The following is a 21933-nucleotide window of genomic DNA, read 5'->3' on the forward strand; positions in this document are numbered from 1 at the left end:
GTCAAGTGACCGAATTAGTTCAACAAATATTGATTTGCTACCATGAGCCAGGTATGTTCTATGCCCTTGGTTCTCAAAGTGTGCTCTCCATATCAGCAGCTTTAGCATCATCTGGGAACTTGTTGGAAATGAAAATTCTCAGAGGAAGTCAGGATGGCCAAGCGGTCTAAGGAAATGAAAATTCTCAGGCCTTGGGGCTCCTGGGTGGCTTAGCTGATTAAGCGTCTGCCTTGGTCTTGGGTCATGATCCCGGGGTCCCGGGATCCAGCCCTGTGTCAGGCTCCCTGCTCAGCTGGGAGCCTGCTTCTCCCTCTGCCCCTTCCCCCACTCCACTTGTGCTCTCTTGCTCTCTCTCTTAAATAAATAAATTTTTTAAAAATCTTAAAAAAGAAAAGAAAATTCTCGGGCCTCACATCAGACATACTGAATCAGAAACTCTGGTAGTGGGGTTCAACAACCTTTCTACCAGCTCTTCAGATCATTCCGATGCATGCTCAAGTCGGAGAACAACTGTTCTAGATAGGATATGGTGTTAAAGGAAACAAAGTGCTTGTCCTCTTGGAGCAACAATATCCACATAGATAAAAATAAAATTTCAGGCAGAGATGTTATTGGGAAAAGCAGAACAGGGGATGGAGGGAGAATGGAGAAGGGGCTCAGGCAAAGTCTCCCTTAGGAGTATGAGCTCTGGAGTCAGATTGAGCAGGGTGTGAATATTGGCTCCACCAGTTATTAGCTTTTAAAGGTTTAGTCCCCTGCTAAAATGGAGATAATATATTACCTTACAAATTTACTCTGAAAGCTAAATAAGATGTTTGCAAAATTCTTGCAACTGTTTCTGTCTCAGGGTAAGCCCCCGATAAATGTTAGCCCCCCATATATGAAGGAGGAGTGCTATAGATGTATATTTGGAAATCATCAATGTAGAAATAGTGAAGTGGGTGGAAATGTGGCTAGACAGATGGGAAAGAAGAAGATGGATAATGGGATCTTGGGGCGGGGGGGCAAAAGTGAGTTGAGAAGTGGTGAGGAGGTAAAGAAATAATGAGGAAAGAACTTTTATCTGAACCCAGCTAAAGCTGGAAACTTGGAAGACGAGGCCAGTGGATAAGGTAACTAACTATCCTGGTTTGCCTGGGACTGAGTATCTCGGGACATGGGATTTTCAATGCTAAAACTGGGAAAGTCCTGGGAAAATTGGGATGAGTTGGTCACCTACCAGGGGATAGGCTCATGAAAGTAACTACTGTGGCCTTTCTTTCTTGGTGCTTTCTGATCTCCTTACAGTAATATTGTAAAGTACCTTCCAGGAGCTTGACTCAACCAGAAGCCAGAGGTCAAGGGAGCTTGGGTAATGCAGTGAGGAGAAGTCAGCCTTGCCTGGACAGAGCAGGGTAAGGAATGATAAAGAATGGACCCGCAGGGGGAAACGATAGTAACCAGCATAATGACAAGGGATTAGAATTGCCTGGCATTAGTCTGACTCCAAACCTTTTATTCTTTTTTCCTGCCTTGTCTAAGGATGGACTGGTAGTTGTTTTCCGTATCCTCAAATTAACCTTATTTTTTAAAAAGATTTTATTTATTTATTTGAGAGAGAGAGAGAGAGAGAGCACAAGCAGGGGGAGGAGTAGAGGGAGAAGCTGACTTGGAGCCCAGTGCAGGGCTTGATCCCAGGACCTGAGCCGAGGCAGACGCTTAACCCACTGAGCCACCCAGACGTCCTCAAATTAACTTCCTTCCTTCCTTCCTTCTTTCCTTTCCTCCTTCCTTCCTTATTTATTTAATTTATTGGCCTGAGAGAGGGAGCGCGCGCGCAAGAGGGCAGAAGCAGGCTCCCTGCTGTGCAAGGAGCCAGACGTGGGACTCGATTCCAGGACCCTGGGATCATGACCTGAGCCGAAGGCAGATGCTTAACCGACTGAGCCACCCAGGGGTCCCTTAGATTAACTTTAAATAAAATTATAAAGGCTATCTAAGGATATTCTTTGGTATCTGAGCAGCCCATAAAACTTTTCTTTGTCGATGTTCAGTGGCGTGAATGCTATGTACAAGAAGGAGCCGGTAGGATCTAGCTGTTCCAGGGATGGAGGTCCCGGAGAAAATCCCCACAGGTGCCTTCGGTTGCCCTGGGACCTTCTCCCTGCTCACTTCCCGCTTGGAGGGCTTACACCTCAAAATGCGCTGCGGCAAGGGCCAAAGGTCAAAGGCCACCACTCGCCTGGTACCGCCTTGCAAGGCCAGAGGGCCCCTCCGACCCGTAAACGGGACACTCCCAAACTCCCTTAGTTTCAATTGACTGGAAGAGCAGGGACCCGCCAACCCAACCCAGATTATACTTGCGGGACTGGCCGAAGGCGCTTCGTGATTGGTAGGACAGTGTGGAGGGCGTGGCCTCATGAGAAAGGCTCCTCCGGATTGGTGCGAATCCTTAGGGCGGGGCCTCCACTCTGGCTGGGCGCGAAAGCTTGAACAGTGTTGCCTGACTGGAGACCGCGGGAGCAGCTGTACCCAGGCTAAGAGAACCGGGGACCTGCTCCGTTACAGCAAAGCGCCGGGGAAGCCGGAGTCATGACCCGCGAAGTGGTTTCTGAGGTGAGTTCGTACATAGGCCGCCATCCGCAGCTACAGAGGCCTGGCGCGGTGGGGCGAGGTTGGGTAGGGGTCTAGCCGGGCGGAGCGGGTCGCCGAGGATGGGAGGACTACAGTTCCCGGCGTGCACCGTGGCGGCGCGCGGTCGGGTCTGGCGGGATGCCCCCCGCGGCCCGGTGAGCTCGCGACTCTGTGGTTCAGTCCCGCGCTGGGCTTCCCGCCCCTCGGTGCGCTTGGCCGCGTCGCTTGTGGCCCCTGCGGCGCGCGCAGCCGGCTGCCCAGCGGTTCCTCAGCGGGCCCCGCCCGTCCCGCCTCCCCTTTGGCGCGTTTCCTGCTGCCGGGGCTCTTCCTTGTTCAGGTCCCCAAAACAGAGGAAGGCCCAGGCTGACCTGGGCCGCTGGGTTGCGGGGCGGGGTTCCCCGGAAATGGACGGCGGGAGTCTCTGGGAATTCGGAATTGAGTGTGCAAGGGGACTTTGAGGTCATGCACGGGACCCCGAGAGACGTAGCAGTCTCTGGGCTTCCCGGCTGGTGGCTGGCTGATCGCTGGCGGGATTGGGCATAGAAACAGATGATTCCAGACCCGTGTTCTTTCCTGGGACCGGGACTAGGGTGAGACACTAGCCTTGGGAGCAAAATTTAAGAGAGCTCCCAAAAACTCAGTAATTAAGATAGTATTTTAATGCAGTATTTTTTTAAAATAAAAATTAAAGCAAAACCCTGCGGTTGCACTACATCTCACCCTCCCCTAATCCTGGCCCTGTTTCCAATAAAACTTTATTTACAAAAGTAGTTGGGTGACTTCATGAGCCATAGTTTATCAATTTGATTTTTTTTTAATATTGCACTAAGATATTATCTTGATTACTGAGGTTTTTAAGATTCAACTCTGTCCTCGCGGTGTTCCTGACCCTGACTGTTGCTGATATTGGTACAAATTGCCTAGAATAAAGTGATTAAGAGCATCACCATGTATTGAGTTATGTGGTTACCTAAATTCAGTTTCTGCATCCACAAAAAAAAAATCTTACTGCTTTGGATTGTTGGGAGAATCATCAGCACATGCGTGATGATCTTTAGTGATTCCTCAGTACCTGTTACCTTTGGTTATTATTTAAATAATTATACCAAACATTTAAATCAATTTAATAGTTGTTTGAGAAACCATTAAGGTGGGTAGTGCCCTGCTACTTTACAGATGTTGGTATTTACCCCCCTATTTAAGTCCATTCAGAGCCCTAAGGACACCAAGGATGTAGGAGATCTGGCCTCTAGGATCAGCCTGGTCACTACCTGGCCAAGTCACCTAAAAACACACCCGTACTACTTATTATTTTTTACTTATGACTTTTAAAATGGTTTTATTTGGAAAATTTCAAACATAGAGAAACATAGAAAGGCTGGTATAATGAACCTGTTACCTAACTTCAACAGTTAATCAAATCATGCCAACTTTGTTTCATTTATAGTCCCACTCACTTTCCCCCTCACTGGATTATTTGGAAGCAAATTTCAGACTTCATTTCATCCACAAATATTTCATCATGCATCTCTAAGATAAGGGCTTTCCAAAACAGATAATCACAAATATTATTACCACACCTAAAAAATTTAGAATTGTTGCTTAATACTAAATATCTAGCTAGTGTTGAGATTTCATTGACTCATATGTATACTTTCAGTTTATTTGAATCAGAATCCAAAGCCTGCATATTATAATTGTTGATAATGTGTGTGTATATATGTATCTTAACTCCTCCCTCTTTTTTTCTTGCAGTTTACTATTAAGGAAACACATTGTTTGTTTTATAGAGTTTTTCACATCTGGATGCATCTCTGTGATGTTATTTAACATGTCATTTGGGGTACACTGAAAAGCAGTTCAAACAAAAAACATGTAATAAATGCTTGATTCTTTTTGTTTAGGTACCATTACTCAAAGTAAAGCATTGGTTCTATAGCATTCTTCAAAGGTGAACAATGAATTTTTGTGTTTTTTTGCCCAGTGATTTTTTTTTTTAAGACTTTATTTTTAAATAATCTCTACACCCATTGTGGGGCTCAAACCCACAACCCTGAGATCAAGAGTCACATGCTCCACTGAACCAAGCCAGCCAGGCGCCCCTTCTCCAGTAATTTTTTTTAAATTAAATTAAATTAAATTTATTTATTTGACAGAGACACACAGCAAGAGAGGGAACACAAGCAGGGGGAGAGGGAGAGGGAGAAGCAGCCTTCGCGCCGAGCAGGGAGCCCGATGTGGGGCTCGATCCCAGGACCCTGGGATCATGACCTGAGCCGAAGGCAGACGCTTAACGAGTGAGCCAACCAGGTGCCCCTTATCCAGTAATTGTTAATGTCATCCCTTCATTGAACAATTATATTGGTGTTTTCCTTACTTCAGCCTTACGATCCTATGATTTGTGTGTCATTATGTACTTAGAGCTTTCTGTCACCAGCTGGTTAATGCAAAGTATGTTCTTATTTTCTAGGTTCACCTAGAAATCAGTGATCCAAAGCTCGTTTCACAGGAAGAAGCCGATAGCCCTTCAGACAGTGGACAAGGCAGCTGTGAAACAATTGTGCCCCTGAGTGACGGAGGTTTGTAATAGTGATTTTATTTTTAGGAATAGAATAGATTGGATTAATTTCATTATTCTCTTGGTTCGTTAAATTATTAATGTCTAACCTTATTGTTTGTCTTATTATAAAAACAAAATAATAGTGCTTGTACCCTTTTGACATTAACCATTTCTATTATGTTATTGAATAAAATATATAAAATGTCTAGAAGCTACCACCGCCTTGTTGAATGCATTCATCCTTTAATAAAAGGATTTTTAACACCTGCCAGAAGAATTAGAACAACTTTACACTTTGTAAGTATATATAATTATATTTCTCAGTAAGAGACATTTTTCCAGGGAAAATGTTTTTCAAAACCTGTTTTTAGATTTGCTTTGCTACAATCAGTTCTTAGTGGTAGTTACATAATTTCACATGGTGACATAGCACTCGGATAATTGGATGTTTTTGAGGAGCAGTGGGACTAGGAGGAGGGCCAGATGACAGTAGACCTCTAAAAAAATTATGTTTCCTCCAGATTCAGATGAAGAGATATTCGTGAGTAAGAAATTAAAAAGCAGGAAGGTGCTACAAGACAGTGAGTCTGAGAGAGAGGACACAAATGCCTCTCCAGAGAAAACTCCCTATGACAGTGTCGAGGAGGAAAATAAAGAGAATTTATACGCCGGAAAAAATGGAAAAGTCCAAAGGATTTACAAAATCCTGGCAGACAGTGCTGGAAGTGACATTGAGGACTCTTTGTATCAGGAAAATCTTGAAACTCGGGTGATGCCTTGCTCACAGCGGAGTCTCCAATCTGAAAACTCTGTGGACTTCACAGCTGACAGAAAGATTTCCAAAAAACCCAAATGTGATAAAGAGGGAATTGAAGGAAAGGTAAAATCAAAGAGAAGACTTGAGAAAGAGGAAAAAAAGATGAAAAAAATCAGGCAACTAAAAAAGAAGGAAACGAAAAATGAGGTATATTTAAAAGAATAAATTTGTTCTTTCTAAGGCAGATGAACTTAACATCTTAGAAAAAGTTGCGTTTAGTTCTTGAGGTTTCTGCACTCAGTATAGCTTTGAGGAGGCTCTTGCATTGCGAGTAATGAGATATGTAATTTAAAACTTGTTGGTCTCATTCTCCATTTTGATAAACAGGGGACACTTCCAAATAAATAGGCTTCTGATTTTCTTTTTGAGCACGTGGAGTAATTGCTGCCTCTGATTTGATGAAAATTAACTTTCAGAGGAGAATTTTTTAGGTATCCGTAAGTCAAGTCTTGTTTGCTAACTAGAGAAACCATCCTCAAGTTTTATGAAGTAGTTGCCTAATAAGTATTTAATTGACTTTTCAAAAAATATATATACTGTTATTAAGTTGGTTTGGGACAGTAAAATCACAGCATGGACCTCAAAGGGCGACTGTGGGTAGGAACCAGGGAGAATGGTTCTAGAATGCCACAAATGTGTCCACTGATGTAATATGGGCTTTTTATGGCCTGATCAAAATTACCTTATGATGTTGTGAAATATTGGAGTTTGGGTGATTGGATTTTGTTTTTCCTTTATGCATTGTCCAGGAAGATGATGTGAAACAGCCATTTAATGACAGTGGCTGTCTTCTTGTGGATAAAGACCTTTTTGAAACTGGGCTGGAGGAGGAGGAAGAGGAGGAAAATAACTCTGCATTGGAAGATGAAGAGTCATTAGAATCAATAAGGGCAGCTGTGAAAAACAAAGTAAAAAAGCACAAGGCAAGTAGATGATTGCAAAAGAGCTAACCCACTGCTTCTAACCTTTGCTTTATTTTCTAATTTACTGTTGGAACCTTTTTTTTAACTGAAAAAAAAATGTGGCAATTGATTTAAGTTTTTTGGCTGTTAATTTTGGAATCAGGCAGTACAGGTGATAGACATGCTAACTTGTGTGGAAGCTAGTATTTTTTTTTTTTTAAGATTTTATTTATTTATTTGAGAGAGAGAGATCGTGAAAGAGAGAGCATGAGCAGGGGGTAGAGGGAGAAGCAGGCTCCCTGCCGGGCAGGGAGCCTGACTCGATCCCAGGACCCTGGGATCATGACCTGAGCCAAAGGCAGATGCTTAACCAACTGAGCCACCCAGGCGCCCCAAAAAGCTAGCATTATGACTGCCTTCATAGGAATGTTAAGGGAAAAAAACGAGATACTTTGTATTGTATAAGAAGCAGGTAAGTAATGGGGCAGAGATACAAATTTTATAATCCTGTGACCTCTATGAAATGAACCTAAAGTGTTTCTGGAAAGGTATCAAAGAGAAACAACAGTCAAACATTGTCCTGAGTGTTTGGAAACAGTTGTTCTGTTCTTGCTAAGATTATCTTTAGCTCCCTGGGAGTCATTGTCCCTCCTTAGGGAAAGATATAATAAAGAAGTGTAAGAAATGAGAGCCCAAGCTCCATTTGAGAGAGCAAATTTTTTTCTAGGCTTTATATGGATGCTGTAGGTTTAAAACTTTCTATCTGATAATTACTGGCTTGTTATTAACAATGATGTGATGTTGGGATACAGAAGCAATCTTCTGAGTAGGCAATATCCTGTTATTTCAGTTTATTTTTTTATTTTATTTTTTTAAAGATTTTATTTATTTGACAGAGAGAGACACGGCGAGAGAGGGAACACAAGCAGGGGGAGTGGGAGAGGGAGAAGCAGGCTTCCTGTGGAGCAGGGAGCCCGATGCGGGTTCGATCCCAGGATACTGGGATCATGACCTGAGCCGAAGGCAGACGCTTAACCAACTGAGCCACCCAGGTGCCCCCTTTTTTTAGATTTTATTTATTTGTTTGACAGAGAGACAGAGAGAGCACAAGTAGGCAGAGCGACAGACAGAGGGAGAGGGAGAAGCAGGCTCTCGCTGAGCAGTGAGCCTGACATGGGGCTTGATCCCAGGACCCTGGGATCATGACCTGAGCCGAAGGCAGCCGCTTAACTGAGCCACCCAGGCACCCCTAATTTTTTTTATAAAAGATTTATTTATTTCCTTTAGAGAGAGAGAGAGCGATCAAGCTCAAGTGGGGGGAGGGGCAGAGAGAGAATCCCAAGCAGACTCCCCTCTCAGCACGGAGCCCCACACAGGGCTAGATCCCATGACCCATGAGATCATGACCTGAAATCGTGAGTTGGTTGCTTAACTTACTGAGCCACCAAGGCACCCCTTCAATTTAATTTTTGTCCATATTTTTCAACTTGTCATCTTCTCTTTTAGAAAAAGGAACTGTCTTTAGAGGGTGGGGTATGTCCATTTGAAGAAGAAACTGAGTTATCGAAAGGCACCATGAGGAAGGTGAGATGGAGCTCTATATAATTATCATGTTGATTTCTTTCCCCAGGAGATTGTGAATTTCTGAGGGATAAATATTTTATCCTATCTATCATATTTTCCTGGTACCCAAGATATTGCTTTGTACATAGTAGGGACACAAATATGGATTTTGTTGAGTTAATTCTATATGATATGCAAAATAAATGATCTCCTTGAGTTTATATTGTACTGAACTTATTAGTGCTTACTTTTCTTTCTCCATCCTCTTTTCTTGGAGAGGGCAAACTTTTGAAGCATGAATATCTTTCTGGGTAATAGCATTAATGTAGTCTCACTGTTTGTTTTCTTTAAGGAAAGGAAGGCAGCCAGATTAAGTAAGGAAGCATTAAAAAAACTGCATAGTGAAACTCAACGCCTTATTCGAGGTAATGTAGACCACTATAGTAACTTTAAGGCAAATCACAATAGTTCTTTGTAAGCTCAACTTAGCTATTGGGGATTTTTTTTTTTTTTAAGATTTTACTTTTTTGAGAGAGAGGGAGTGTCTGCACGAGTGGGGGGTGGGGCAGGGGGAGAAGCAGGCTCCCCACTGAATAGGGAGCCTGACACAGGGCTCTGAGATCACAACCTGAGCCGAAGGTAGACGCTTAACCAACTGAGCCACCCAAGAGCCCCTAAATTTTTTTTTTGTAATTTCTACACCAAATGTGGGGCTTGAACTCAGGACCCCAAGATTAAGAGTCACATGCTCTTCCAACTGAGTTAGCTGGGTTCCCCAAGAGGGATTTTTATGTTTTTAACAATCCTGGTATGAATTATAATAAGTTTAGAGTTGATCTTGGTGAATGGCCATTGTTTTAAAGCCCCTCGAACATTAGTGTAAACTGAGAAAATTTCCAGAACTGTATTAGTGGTAAGGAGGGAGGGTTTTTTTTAATGGTTTTTTATGGACCGGCTGTATCAGGATCCCTTTGGGAACATTTCAGATATGTAGGTTCTTAGGTCCACAGAAGTTCTGATTCAATTGGCTTGAAGTGGGGTCCAAGAATCTGTATTTTTTTAAACTTTTTTTTTTTTTTGAGAAGGAGAAAGAGAGAGCATGAGGGGGGTAGGGGTGGTGGGGGAGGGAGGGGCAGAGGGAGAGGGAGGAGCAGAATCTCTACTGAGGACCCTGGGATCATGACTTGAGCTGACAGCAGATGCTTAACCCACTGAGCCACCCAGGCACCCCAAGAATCTGTATTTTTATTTTTATTTTTTTACTATTTTTAAAGATTTTATTTATTTATTTATTTTTTTAAAGATTTTATTTATTTATTTGAGAGAGAGAGAATGAGAGATAGAGAGCACAAGAGGGAAGAGGGTCAGCAGGAGAAGCAGACTCCCTGCTGAGCAGGGAGCCCGATGCGGGACTCGATCCTGGGACTCCAGGATCATGACCTGAGCCGAAGGCAGTTGCTTAACCAACTGAGCCACCCAGGCGCCTGAGATTTTATTTATTTATTTGACAGAGAGAGACACAGCGAGAGAGGGAACACAAGCAGGGGGAGTGGGAGAGGGAGAAGCAGGCCTCCTGCTGAGTAGGGAGCCCGATGTGGGGCTCCGTCCCAGGACCCCGGGATCATGACCTGAGCCAAAGGCAGACGCTTAATGACTGAGCCACCCAGGTGCCCCAAGAATCTGTATTTTTAAAAAACTTCCTGGATTAGTTTGATTTCACAACTAGGTTTAAAAGCCACTGGTCGGGACACCTGGGTGGCTCAGTTGGTTAAGCGGCTGCCTTCGGCTCAGGTGATGATCCTAGGGTCCTGGGATCGAGTCCCGCATTGGGCTCCTTGCTCAGTGTGGAGCCTGCTTCTCCCTCTGCCTGCCACCTCCCTGTTTGTGCTCCCTCTCTCTCTCTGACAAATAAATAAATAAAATCTTTAAAAAAAAAAGCCACTGGTCTTCAGGGAGTTCTTTTGTACTTAGATCCTGTCTTTATTAAAGCCAGATTGCTTTCTGTTTCTGGTGATGGCTTTCACTGTACTGTTTAGTTAACTGAATATGAAGTGACATTTCAGAATATACAGTATATGTATTTGCTTGTTTTGTTCCATTTTATAGAGTCTGCACTTAATCTTCCATATCATATGCCAGAGAATAAAACCATTCATGATTTCTTCAAACGTAAACCCCGACCCACTTGCCAGGGAAATGCCATGGCACTACTGAAGTAAGAACTCTCTTTCCTTGTGATTATAATTTTTGTAAATACTCAGTTTTGTAACAAACATCTGATGTAAAAAGTTCAGATTCTTCCCTCTTATAAAACCGATTTAACTGATATCATTATGTGCTGAGATGAGTGTTTCACACTTAGGGTGGTTTTGAACTTCAGCTCATTTTCCCTTTTCTAGGTCATCTAAGTATCAGTCAAGCCATCCCAAAGAAACCACAGACACTGCAAATACAAGTGAGAAGAATAATGACCACCATAGCAAAGATTCTGAGCAGACAACAGGTGCAGGATATGAAATGGAAATTAATGCACTCCCTGCAGCTTCACAGGAACCCCAGATCACTACTGGATCAGATGAGTCTTGCAGTAAGGATTTGATGGGAAGTGAAGAACAAGAAATTCAGGAGAAACAGAAGCAGAGTGATGATAGACCTTCACCCAAGGACAGCTCCGTGGCACAACAGGAATCCCACTTCCTTGGGAAGGAGGACAATGAGGAGTATCAGGCTGGAAGGCTTGTGGCACCTGAACCTCATGCTCTAGAAGGAGAAGAAGGCCTGAAGAAAACAGAAGAAGCAGATGAGAAGGTGGAGGAGTCTGGGCAGCAAACTAAATCAATAATTGTGCCACCTGAAAAAGTGAGGAGGTTCACTCTGGATAGACTGAAGCAACTGGGGATAGATGTTTCCATTAAACCTCGACTGGGTGCTGATGAGGATTCCTTTGTGATACTTGAAGAACCTGAAACCAACAGAGGTAATCCTTTGAATTGTGGGAAGCCTCCAGAGTAGTTTATTCTGGCACCTTTCTATTATTTGCTACTATGGAGGATAGGGAACCCAGGAGGAACCCGTAACCACACGTGATCCTATTCTGTAGATGTACCACATATGGGTAAAATTCTATTTAGATAAATTTGGCAGGGCATCAGAGTGTTCTCAACCTTGTTTAAAATGGAAGCCTGTTGACGGGTTAGTATACAAAAAAGGTGCATCGCTGTGGTACTATGGTATGACATTCAAAAAAGCATTATTCATTTTTTCACCGTTAAAGGGAAACATTTTGGTTCAATAAATTGTCTGCAAAACTGAATTTCTTTTTTCCCCCACTCATTTAACAAATATTAAGCTATCCACGACATGCGAGGTTCTGTAGGGCATACCAAGAGCAATCTGACATTTATCGTGCATTTAAGCTACTTACACTCTTGTAGGGAAGATAAGTATGCAAATAACAGTAATGCAAGAGAGAAGGTGGAAAGTGACATCTATAATGAACGTGTGTCACTGATGATTGGAAAAAATGAAGGAAAGTGAAAGTAGTCTTTGCTGAAGGAAACATTTAGAATAAAGTGCTGTGGCAGTTTAGAGGAAGAATTAATTTCTTCCAATAGGTGGTTAAAAGAAGGCTTGAAGAGTAGGTGGATGTAATTGTTCACTGCCTTTCCCTTTATACTGTGAATAGGGATCTTCTGGCTTATTCCTACTCTATCACCAGTGCTTTCACAGTGGATGACGTATTACAGGCGTTTATATTGGATGAGGGAATGAATGAATGATCCTTCAAGACAGTTCAAATATTACCATATTAGGTAGATTTCCTGACTAGTAGGTAGAATTGGGTGTTTCCTCCTCTGAATTGAGGCAGTATGGCATGATAATTAAGAGCTTAGGCTCTGTAGCAAGACCAAGGTTTGAATCTGGACTGTGCTACTCACTGTTTAACCTTGAGTGTGCTATTTGAGCTCTCGAGCCATCTTTTTTAAGGAAAAAAAAAACCAGTTCACAGAGCTATAGTGAAGATGTGTTGAAATAAGGCAGAGAAATAGATAGCATAAGGAAGCACTCAAATAGTGGCTCCTAGTTCTATTATTAGTGAAATTACTTACATCGTAACCATAACAGCTTATGGTTGGCAGGTGCTCTTGTCATCCACAGTATCTAGTGTGTAAATTATGCCCAGTGAGTCTTTGCTGATTGAAGCGGTGGGCTTTTTGGAAGTGGAGAAGACATTCTTGGAAGGGACAGAGTAATCTCTGCATGGTGCATATGGGGAGGATGGATAAGTCCGTTTGACCAGAGCAGGAGGTGGAGTGAAATGGTTGTGTAACAGAACCAGCATAGCTCCATTAGCAAAGAAGCAGGGGAATAAGCTGTTGTCCAGAACACGGAGGGAAAGTTTCGTCATGTGGGACTAGAAATTACCTAAACAGTCTCAGAGTAAGAGAGGGGGAGGAAACATTTCTTAAATACTTAAAATACTAGCTACTGTGAGATTTTTTTTTTATTTGGGATTTGAAGCTCTCTAAATGGTTCTGGACTGAGACAGGAAAGGGAAGAAACCTTTTTTTTTTGAGTACCTAGTACATCAGACACTGATAGATTCTCTATTATTGTTCTTAATTCTCACAGCCCCAGGTATTATTTTGCAGTGAAGAGATGGAGACTTGGAAAGGTTGGGTCATTTTTCCAACATTACACTTGGCTTATATAGGGAACTAGCACAGTGCCTGGCACATCGTAGGCCTTTATTTTTTTATTTATTTTTTTAAAGATTTTATTTATTTGAGAGAGAGAATGAGAGATAACACGAGAGGGAAGAGGGTCAGAGGGAGAAGCAGACTCCCCGCTGAGTAGGGAGCCCGATGTGGGACTTGATCCCGGGACTCGATCCCGAGACTCCAGGATCATGACCTGAGCAGAAGGCAGTCACCCAACCAACTGAGCCACCCAGGCGCCGCCGTAGGCCTTTATTTTTAACTCAAAATATGTTTTCCTTCAGAAATAGTATTTGACGTGAAAGTTGGGTTTCCATGCCAGCCAGTTCCATATGTATGAACTTAGGATTGACTTTTATTTATCCGTGCAATAAACTTTTTTCTAGCATGGTGTCAGATGCTGTGTACACAAGACACAGTCCCTGCTCTTATGGAAGTTAAAGTCTAGTCAGAGTGACAGGCAGGCACACAGACCATTACAACACAACTAGATGGTAAGGGCTGGGTATACTCTGAACGTAGAGGAAGGGTATCTCCCTTGGAATACCTCGTGGGGAGTCAGGGAGGCTTCTGAAAGGAACCGATACCAGAGCTGAGTCCTGAAAGCCGAGTAGGAGATACCAAGGCAGAGAGCTGAGGGAGGGCATTCTTGGTGGAGGGAACAGACCCGCAAACGACCCAATGGTGACAAGAGAGAGCACTGGGTGTTCTGGCGAACTGGAGTGAAGATTGTAAAGGCACTGAGGATGGGTAACCAGAGGCCATATCTCGCAGGGCTTTTAGGCCATGGGAGGAGCTTGGACTTTCGCCTTTTGTTAGCAGAGGACCACTGACAGATTTTTAGCAAAGGAAATGACCCAATCAGATAGTCATTTTGGGAAGTTCAATCTGGTGGCTAGTAGGGTGGACAGGGGAAGGGGTTAAGAGTGAAAGCAGTAGGAACAGCTTAGTTTCCTTAACCTCACATAGAATAAGGTTTCCGTGAGAAAAGGCACGTAGATCTCAACTTTGGGGTGCCAGAAATGTAGGACTCCTGCTTCCTGCAATAGTGTAGGTAATAATCTCTGCCCTTAATTCCTCTACTTTCTGGACTAAGAACAATGGGAATGAGAACAGTTTTAGATTCAAGCTGCTGCTGGTGGAGACCTGAGCTGGAGCAGACATGAATGGAGCTGGACAAAGACTGATGGAGGGACAGGAGCTTGAACAGGGATTCTAGGGTGAGGGGGGAGATGGTTGAGTCATGTAGTAAAAGGCAAGAAAAGTAGGTGCCCAGGTGCGTTGGAGATGAGCTTTAAGGAACCTGACTTTTTCCAGAAGAACGAAGGCAACTCCTCTGCCTCACTATTATTTTAGGTCCCAAGCAAATCTTCCTCCACATCCATTTGTTTTATTCTGTTGGTGCCAATAATGACCTGCTTATTTCTGTTACCTTTCCACTTCCATTTCCCCATTGCTTCCAGCCTTACTGAACTGCTATAAAAGCGGGTGCAAACTTACATCTTCTCTCCCTACATGTCTGTTTGTCATGTAAACATACTATCCTTTGGAGCTGGATTTTTGCTACTAATAATGCTAGGGACTCAGAATGAAAAGGTTTCCTTCCAGTTCTTCTGTTCCCTTCTAGGGAAGGAAAAACCACATCTAGATGCTAACCCCAAAACTACTAAAATACAATTTGAGTGCATTTTAGAAAAAGAACCAAACTTGGAGTGTTCTGGACATTTTATATGGAAGAGAAGGCACATGAAGATACCTAGATCCCTCAACCCCAAAGGAATCTTTTCTCTTTATAACTGTCAGCTCTCTCTCTTTTTTTTTTTAAAGATTTTATTTATTTATTTGACAGAGAGAGACACAGCGAGAGAGGGAACACAAGCAGGGGGAGTACGAGAGGGAGAAGCAGGCTTCCCCGCGGAGCAGGGAGCCTGATGCGGGGCTCGATCCCAGGACCCTGGGATCACGACCTGAGCCAAAGGCAGACGCTTAACGACTGAGCCACCCAGGCGCCCCATAACTGTCACTCTCTTAAAACCACCCACTATGGTATGATGTCTTAAACAGAGGCATTAGGTGATGGTGCCAGGTAGCAGCTAGCTAAGGGAGAGAGGAGGAAGAAATTCTGAGCTACTGTAGCAATGGGGAAGTGGGGAGAGGCCCTATTGCCATTGGGCCACTGAACTTACTGCTCCCAGTATGTATATTCCCCTTTGTATGCAAGTTGCGTGTGTGGTATAGAGGCCACCTGTAAGCAGGATTTCCTTTCTGATGATATTGATTAGGCTAGTGTAACAGTTTCACCAACAGACTTTTCCAGTCCTGCTGCTGAGTTATATCACTGACTGGATGGATTGTAATTTTTTTTCCCTTTTTTTAAATGGACCTTGCCCATATTTAGTAAGATTGCTAATTAATAGTGAAATGTTCAAAATAGGGAAATTTTAAAAAAGAGGCTGGAATCTATGAAAAATTAAGCCATTGAATGACTGATAATTATGGTGTTGGTTCTACCAGTTTAATACTTTTTTTTAAGAATTGCATACTGGGCGCCTGGGTGGCTCAGTTGGTTAAGCAACTGCCTTCGGCTCAGGTCATGATCCTGGAGTCCCAGGATCGAGTCCCGCATCGGGCTCCCTGCTCGGCGGGGAGTCTGCTTCTCCCTCTGACCCTCTCCCCTCTCATGTGCTCTCTCACTCTCTCTCAAATTAAAAAAATCTTCCAAAAAAAAAAAAAACAGAATTGCATACATTTAGGGGCGCCTGGGTGGCTCAGTTGGTTAAGCAAGTGCCTTCAGCTCAGGTCATGATCCTGGAGTCCCGGGATCGAGTGCAGCATCGGGCTCCCTGCTCAGCAGGGAGTCTGCTTCTCCCTCTGACTCTCCCCCCTCATGTGCTCTCTCTCTCTCATTCTCTCTTTTTCAAATAAATAAATAAATAAATCTTAAAAAAAAGAATTGCATACATTTATCTGAAACATACATTATATGTTAATTGAATTTAAATTTTAAAAATGAAAAAAAGAATTGCATACATTTAGAAACTTCGATTATAAATTTCTACCCTAAAATGGTTTTTTTGTAAGATTTTATTTATTTATTTGATGGAGAGATAGCACAAGAAGGCAGAACGGCAGGGAACCTCACGTGGGGCTCGATCCCAGGACCCTGGGATCATGACATGAGCTGAAGGCAGACGTTTAACCGACTAAGTCACCTAGGTGCCCCTACCCTAAAATGATTTTTGAAGTATATTGAGGAAGAACAATGGCAGCATTTCATTAGTTTAGTTAAGTTATATGAATATGAATTTGACATAGGTGTTAGTAGCAAAGGAGTTTTTGGTGTCTTTGGGTGTTTTTATTCCCGCTGCAACTTTGTTGAGCTTAAAAACTTAGCTTGTGATTCTTAACTGGAATCTTAAAGCAAAGAGTTTAAGCATGGCAAACTGACATACTGGTTGGTCTTTGGATCTAGAACTGGAAGCCTTGAAACAACGTTTCTGGAAGCATGCTAACCCAGCGGTGAAGCCCAGGGCTGGTCAGAAGGTGAATGTGAACATCATAGTGAAAGACGTGGACACTGATGGCAGGGAAGAGCTGAAGGCAGATGTGGTACCTGTGACTTTGGCAGCTGAGAAGCTGGATGGAGCAAGCCACACAAAGCCAGGTATTTGAGTTCAAGGTTTGGTTTGTCTGATTCCTTACACTTTGCCCTCTGGCAGGTCTTTATGGCTACTGAAGACCCTGTAGTGAAAAGTTCTAGAATTTCTTTCCTTGGACACTTTGGAGATTGGATAGCAGTACCTGTGGCATGATTCACATGAGCATTGCTTAGATGTGTGGGGTGGGTAAGATGACTTTATTTCCACTTGTCTTTGTCTTTTTATAAAAAACAATAAAGGTGCCTTTCTGGCTCAGTTGGAAGAGTGTGCAACTCTTGATCTTGAGGTTGTGAGTTTGAGTCCCCCATGGGGTGTAGAGATTACTTAAATACATAAAAAACTTCAAAAATAAATACATTAATTAAAAAATAAACTCCAAATATCCATTATAGAAAATACAAAGAAAGAATAAAGAAAAAACTTCTACGATCCTCTATCAGAGACACCTATAACTATATTGTGTATCCTTTTTGTAAAAAAAGATTTTATTTATTTGTTTATTTTAGAGAGAGAGCATGGGCACGAGCTGGGAGAGGGGCAGAGAGAGGGAGAGGGAGAGAGAATCTCAAGCAGACATCCTGCTGAGCACAGAGCCCCACACGGGGCTTGATCTCACAACCCTGAGATCATGACCTGAGCCAAAATCAAGAGTCCATCACTTAACAGTCTGAGCCACCCAGGCATCCCTATTGTTTATCCTTTTAATCTCTCTTTGCATGTTTGTATGTATATGTTTTTAGAAACAAACAATAATGTGATCATACCATGCATTCTGATTTCTAATCTACTTTTTTGTTTTAACAATGTCTGTTGTCCCCACTTCCACTTTGAAAGTACAATTAATATATCACATAGAAAAAAATTAAGACACTGAGGAAAATGTATGAAATGGAAAATTAGTCTTCCTAAAGGCAACTCTTGACAATTTCTTGTATCCTAGGAAGTATCCTAGGAAGAAAATTCATATACATACACCAGAGTGTGTGTGTGTGTGTGTGTGTGTGTGTGTGTGTGTGTGTGAGAGAGAGAGAGAGAGAGAGAGAGAGAGAGAGAGAGAGACGGACAGACATTGGATACTCACTCTCTGCCAGGCACTGCTCTAGGTACTTTACTATAAATAACATCAGTATCCTTATGCTATATATGAGGAAACTGATATACAAAGCATTTAAACAACTTGCTCAAGTTTACACAGCCTGTGAGTAGTAGAACCAGCAGCCTAATCCAGACCTCCTAACTTCAGAGCTCAGATACACATTATATTGTTTTTGAGGGTTTTTTTTAACAGCTGCATAATATTCCATTGTGTGACTATAACATGATTTGTTTAACCATACTCCTGTTAATGGACATCTTGTTTATTCCAGTTTTTGGCATTTCAATGTTGCACCCTCGTATCAGATATATGTTGGTGTATCTGGATGTAGAATTCCTTTTTTTTTTTCCTTTAAACATTTTATTTATTTGTTTGACAGAGAGGGAGAGAAAGAGCACACTAGCAGGGGAACAGCAGAGGGAGAGGGAGAAGCAGGCTCTCCGCTGAGCAGGGAGCCTGATGTGGGACTTGATCCCAGGACGCTGGGATTATGACCTGAGCTGAAGGCAGTCAATTAACTGACTGAGCTACCCAGGAGCCCCTGGATGCAGAATTCCTTACAGTGGAGTCATTGAGTCAAATTTTGATATATATCATCCCATTGTCCTTTAAAATAGTTGTACCAATTTACATGCTGAATTACAGTTTGTAAGAGTTCCTGTTTCTTCTTGTTCATAAGAGATACTATCAAACCTTCTAATTTTTGCCAATATGTCAAAAATGGTATCTCTTATTTTGATTTGTATCTCTTTAATTACAAATGAGGTGAGGGGTGCCTGACTGGCTCAGTCAGTGGAACATGTGACTCTTAATCTTGGGGTTATGAGTTCGAGCCCCGTGTCGGTTGTACAATTACTTAAAAATAAAATCTTAAAAAAAAAGAGAGAGATGAGGTTAAGCGTTACTTTTGTTTATTAACCACATATGTTCATTTTTTCTTTGAACATACCCTTTCCCCATTTTACTCTTGAGTTGTTTCTTTTTTTTTAAATTTTTTTATTGTTATGTTAATCACCATATATTACATCATTAGTTTTTGATGTAGTGTTCCATGATTCATTGTTTGTTCATAACACCCAGTGCTCCGTGCAGAATGTGCCCTCTTTAATACCCATCACCAGGCTAACCCATCCCCCTACCCTCCTCCCCTCTAGAACCCTCAGTTTGTTTTTCAGAGTCCATCATCTCTCATGGTTCGTCTCCCCCTCTAACTTACTCCCCTTCATTCTTCCTCTCCTGCTATCTTCTTTTTCTTTTTTCTTAAAATATGTTGCGTTATTTGTTTCAGAAGTACAGATCTGTGATTCAACAGTCTTGCACAATTCACAGCACTCACCGTAGCACATACCCTCCCCAATGTCTATCACCCAGCCACCCCATCCCTCCCACCCCCAACCACTCCAGTAACACTCAGTTTGTTTCCTGAGGTTAAGAATTCCTCCTATCAGTGAGGTCATATGATACATGTCTTTCTCTGATTGACTTATTTCACTAAGCATAACACCCTCCAGTTCCATCCATGTCGTTGCAAATGGCAAGATCCCATTCCCTTTGATGGCTGCATAATATTCCATTTGTATATATACCACCTCTTCTTTATCCATTCATCTGTCGATGGACATCTTGGCTCTTTCCACAGTTTGGCTATTGTGGACATTGCTGCTATAAACATTGGGGTGCACGTACCCCTTCGGGTACCTACATTTGTATCTTTGTGGTAAATACCCAGTAGTGCAATTGCTGGATCGAATGGTAGCTCTAATTTCAACTGTTTGAGGAAACTCCATACTGTTTTCCAGAGTGGTTGCACAAGCTTGCATTCCCACCAACAGTGTAGGAGGGTTCCCCTTTCTCCACATCCCCGCCAACATCTGTCGTTCCCTGACTTGTTAATTTTAGCCATTCTGACGGGTGTGAGGTGGTATCTCATTGAGGTTTTGATTTGGATTTCCCTGATGCCGAGCGATGTTGAGCACTTTTTCATGTGCCTGTTGGCCATTTGGATATCTTCTTTGGAAAAATGTCTGTTCATGTCTTCTGCCCCTTTCTTGATTGGATTATTTGTTCTTTGGGTGTTGAGTTTGATAAGTTCTTTATAGATTTTGGATACTAGCCCTTTATCTGATATGTCGTTTGCAAATATTTTCTCCCATTCTGTCGGTTGTCTTTTGGTTTTGTGGACTGTTTCTTTTGCTGTGCAAAAGCTTTTTATCTTGATGAAATCCCAATAGTTCATTTTTGCCCTGGCTTCCCTTGCCTTTGGAGATGTTTCTAGGAAGAAGTTGCTGCGGCTGAGGTCGAAGAGGTTGCTACCTGTGTTCTCCTTTAGAATTTTGATGGACTCCTGTCTCACATTTAGGTCTTTCAACCATTTGGAGTCTATTTTTGTGTGTGGTGTAAGGAAATGGTCCAGTTTCATTCTTCTGCATGTGGCTGTCCAATTTTCCCAACACCATTTGTTGAAGAGACTGTCTTTTTTCCATTGGACATTCTTTCCTGCTTTGTCAAAGATGAGTTGACCATAGAGTTGAGGGTCCATTTCTGGGCTCTCGATTCTGTTCCATTGATCTATGTGTCTGTTTTTGTGCCAGTACCATACTGTCTTGATGATGACAGCTTTGTAATAGAGCTGGAAGTCCGGAATTGTGATGCCGCCAGCTTTGCTTTTCTTTTTCAATATTCCTCTGGCTATTCGGGGTCTCTTCTGGTTCCATACAAATTTTAGGATTATTTGTTCCATTTCTTTGAAAAAAGTGGATGGTATTTTGATGGGGATTGCATTGAATGTGTAGATTGCTCTAGGTAGCATTGACATCTTCACAATGTTGATTCTCCCAATCCATGAGCATGGAACGTTTTTCCATTTCTTTGTGTCTTCTTCAATTTCTTTCATGAGTATTTTATAGTTTTCTGAGTACAGATCCTTTGCCTCTTTGGTTAGATTTATTCCTAGGTATCTAATGGTTTTGGGTGCAATTGTAAATGGGATAGACTCCTTGATTTGTCTCTCTTCTGTCTTGTTGTTGGTGTATAGGAATGCCACTGATTTCTGTGCATTGATTTTATATCCTGCTACTTTACTGAATTCCTGTATGAGTTCTAGCAGTTTTGGGGTGGAGTCTTTTGGGTTTTCCACATACAGTATCATATCATCTGCAAAGAGTGAGAGTTTGACTTCCTCTTTGCCGATTTGGATGCCTTTGATTTCTTTTTGTTGTCTGATTGCTGTGGCTAGGACTTCTAATACTATGTTGAATAGCAGTGGTGAGAGTGGACATCCCTGCCGCGTTCCTGACCTTAGGGGAAAGGCTCTCAGCCTTTCCCCATTGAGAATGATACTCGCTGTAGGTTTTTCATAGATGGCTTTTATGATATTGAGGTATGTACCCTCTATCCCTATACTCTGAAGAGTTTTGATCAAGAAAGGATGTTGTACTTTGTCAAATGCTTTTTCTGCATCTATTGAGAGGATCATATGATTCTTGTTCTTTCTTTTGTTAATGTATTGTATCACGTTGATTGATTTGCGGATGTTGAACCAGCCTTGCAGCCCAGGAATAAATCCCACTTGGTCATGGTGAATAATCCTTTTAATGTACTGTTGGATCCTATTGGCTAGTATTTTGGTGAGAATTTTTGCATCCATGTTCATCAAGGATATTGGTCTGTAATTCTCTTTTTTGATGGGGTCTTTGTCTGGTTTTGGGATCAAGGTAATGCTGGCCTCATAAAATGAGTTTGGAAGTTTCCCTTCCATTTCTATTTTTTGGAACAGTTTCAGGAGAATAGGTATTAATTCTTCTTGAAATGTCTGATAGAATTCCCCTGGGAAGCCATCTGGCCCTGGGCTTTTGTTTCTTGGGAGATTTTTGATGACTGTTTCAATTTCCTTAGTGGTTATAGGTCTGTTCAGGTTTTCTATTTCTTCCTGGTTCAATTTTGGTAGTTGATACATCTCTAGGAATGCACCCATTTCTTCCAGGTTCTCTAATTTGCTGGCATAGA

At 42.3% G+C, this 21933-nt stretch overlaps 1 protein-coding gene across 5 annotated transcripts in view; it reads left to right on the plus strand.

Annotated features, from left to right (window-relative positions):
- Positions 1-21933, plus strand: part of CLSPN (claspin) — a 76076-nt gene that overhangs the window by 32912 nt on the left and 21231 nt on the right. For 2 of the 5 annotated variants that reach the window (XM_025855747.2, XM_025855744.2), the window contains exons 2-10: positions 2034-2595; positions 5084-5192; positions 5695-6137; positions 6740-6913; positions 8399-8476; positions 8808-8880; positions 10562-10670; positions 10855-11432; positions 16646-16837. In XM_025855747.2, the coding sequence (XP_025711532.1) occupies positions 2572-2595; positions 5084-5192; positions 5695-6137; positions 6740-6913; positions 8399-8476; positions 8808-8880; positions 10562-10670; positions 10855-11432; positions 16646-16837 (1780 nt within the window). In that variant the 5' untranslated portion in view covers positions 2034-2571. The remainder of the gene's footprint in view (positions 1-2033; positions 2596-5083; positions 5193-5694; positions 6138-6739; positions 6914-8398; positions 8477-8807; positions 8881-10561; positions 10671-10854; positions 11433-16645; positions 16838-21933) is intronic. The other 3 variants (XM_025855746.2, XM_025855745.2, XM_073902913.1) reach the window with 3 other exon arrangements.

The sequence above is a fragment of the Callorhinus ursinus genome, unplaced genomic scaffold, assembly GCF_003265705.2.
Source record: "Callorhinus ursinus isolate GAN/ISIS: 27379988/994484 unplaced genomic scaffold, GSC_fseal_2.0 scaffold18, whole genome shotgun sequence".
In the NCBI taxonomy this organism is placed as follows: domain Eukaryota; kingdom Metazoa; phylum Chordata; class Mammalia; order Carnivora; family Otariidae; genus Callorhinus; species Callorhinus ursinus.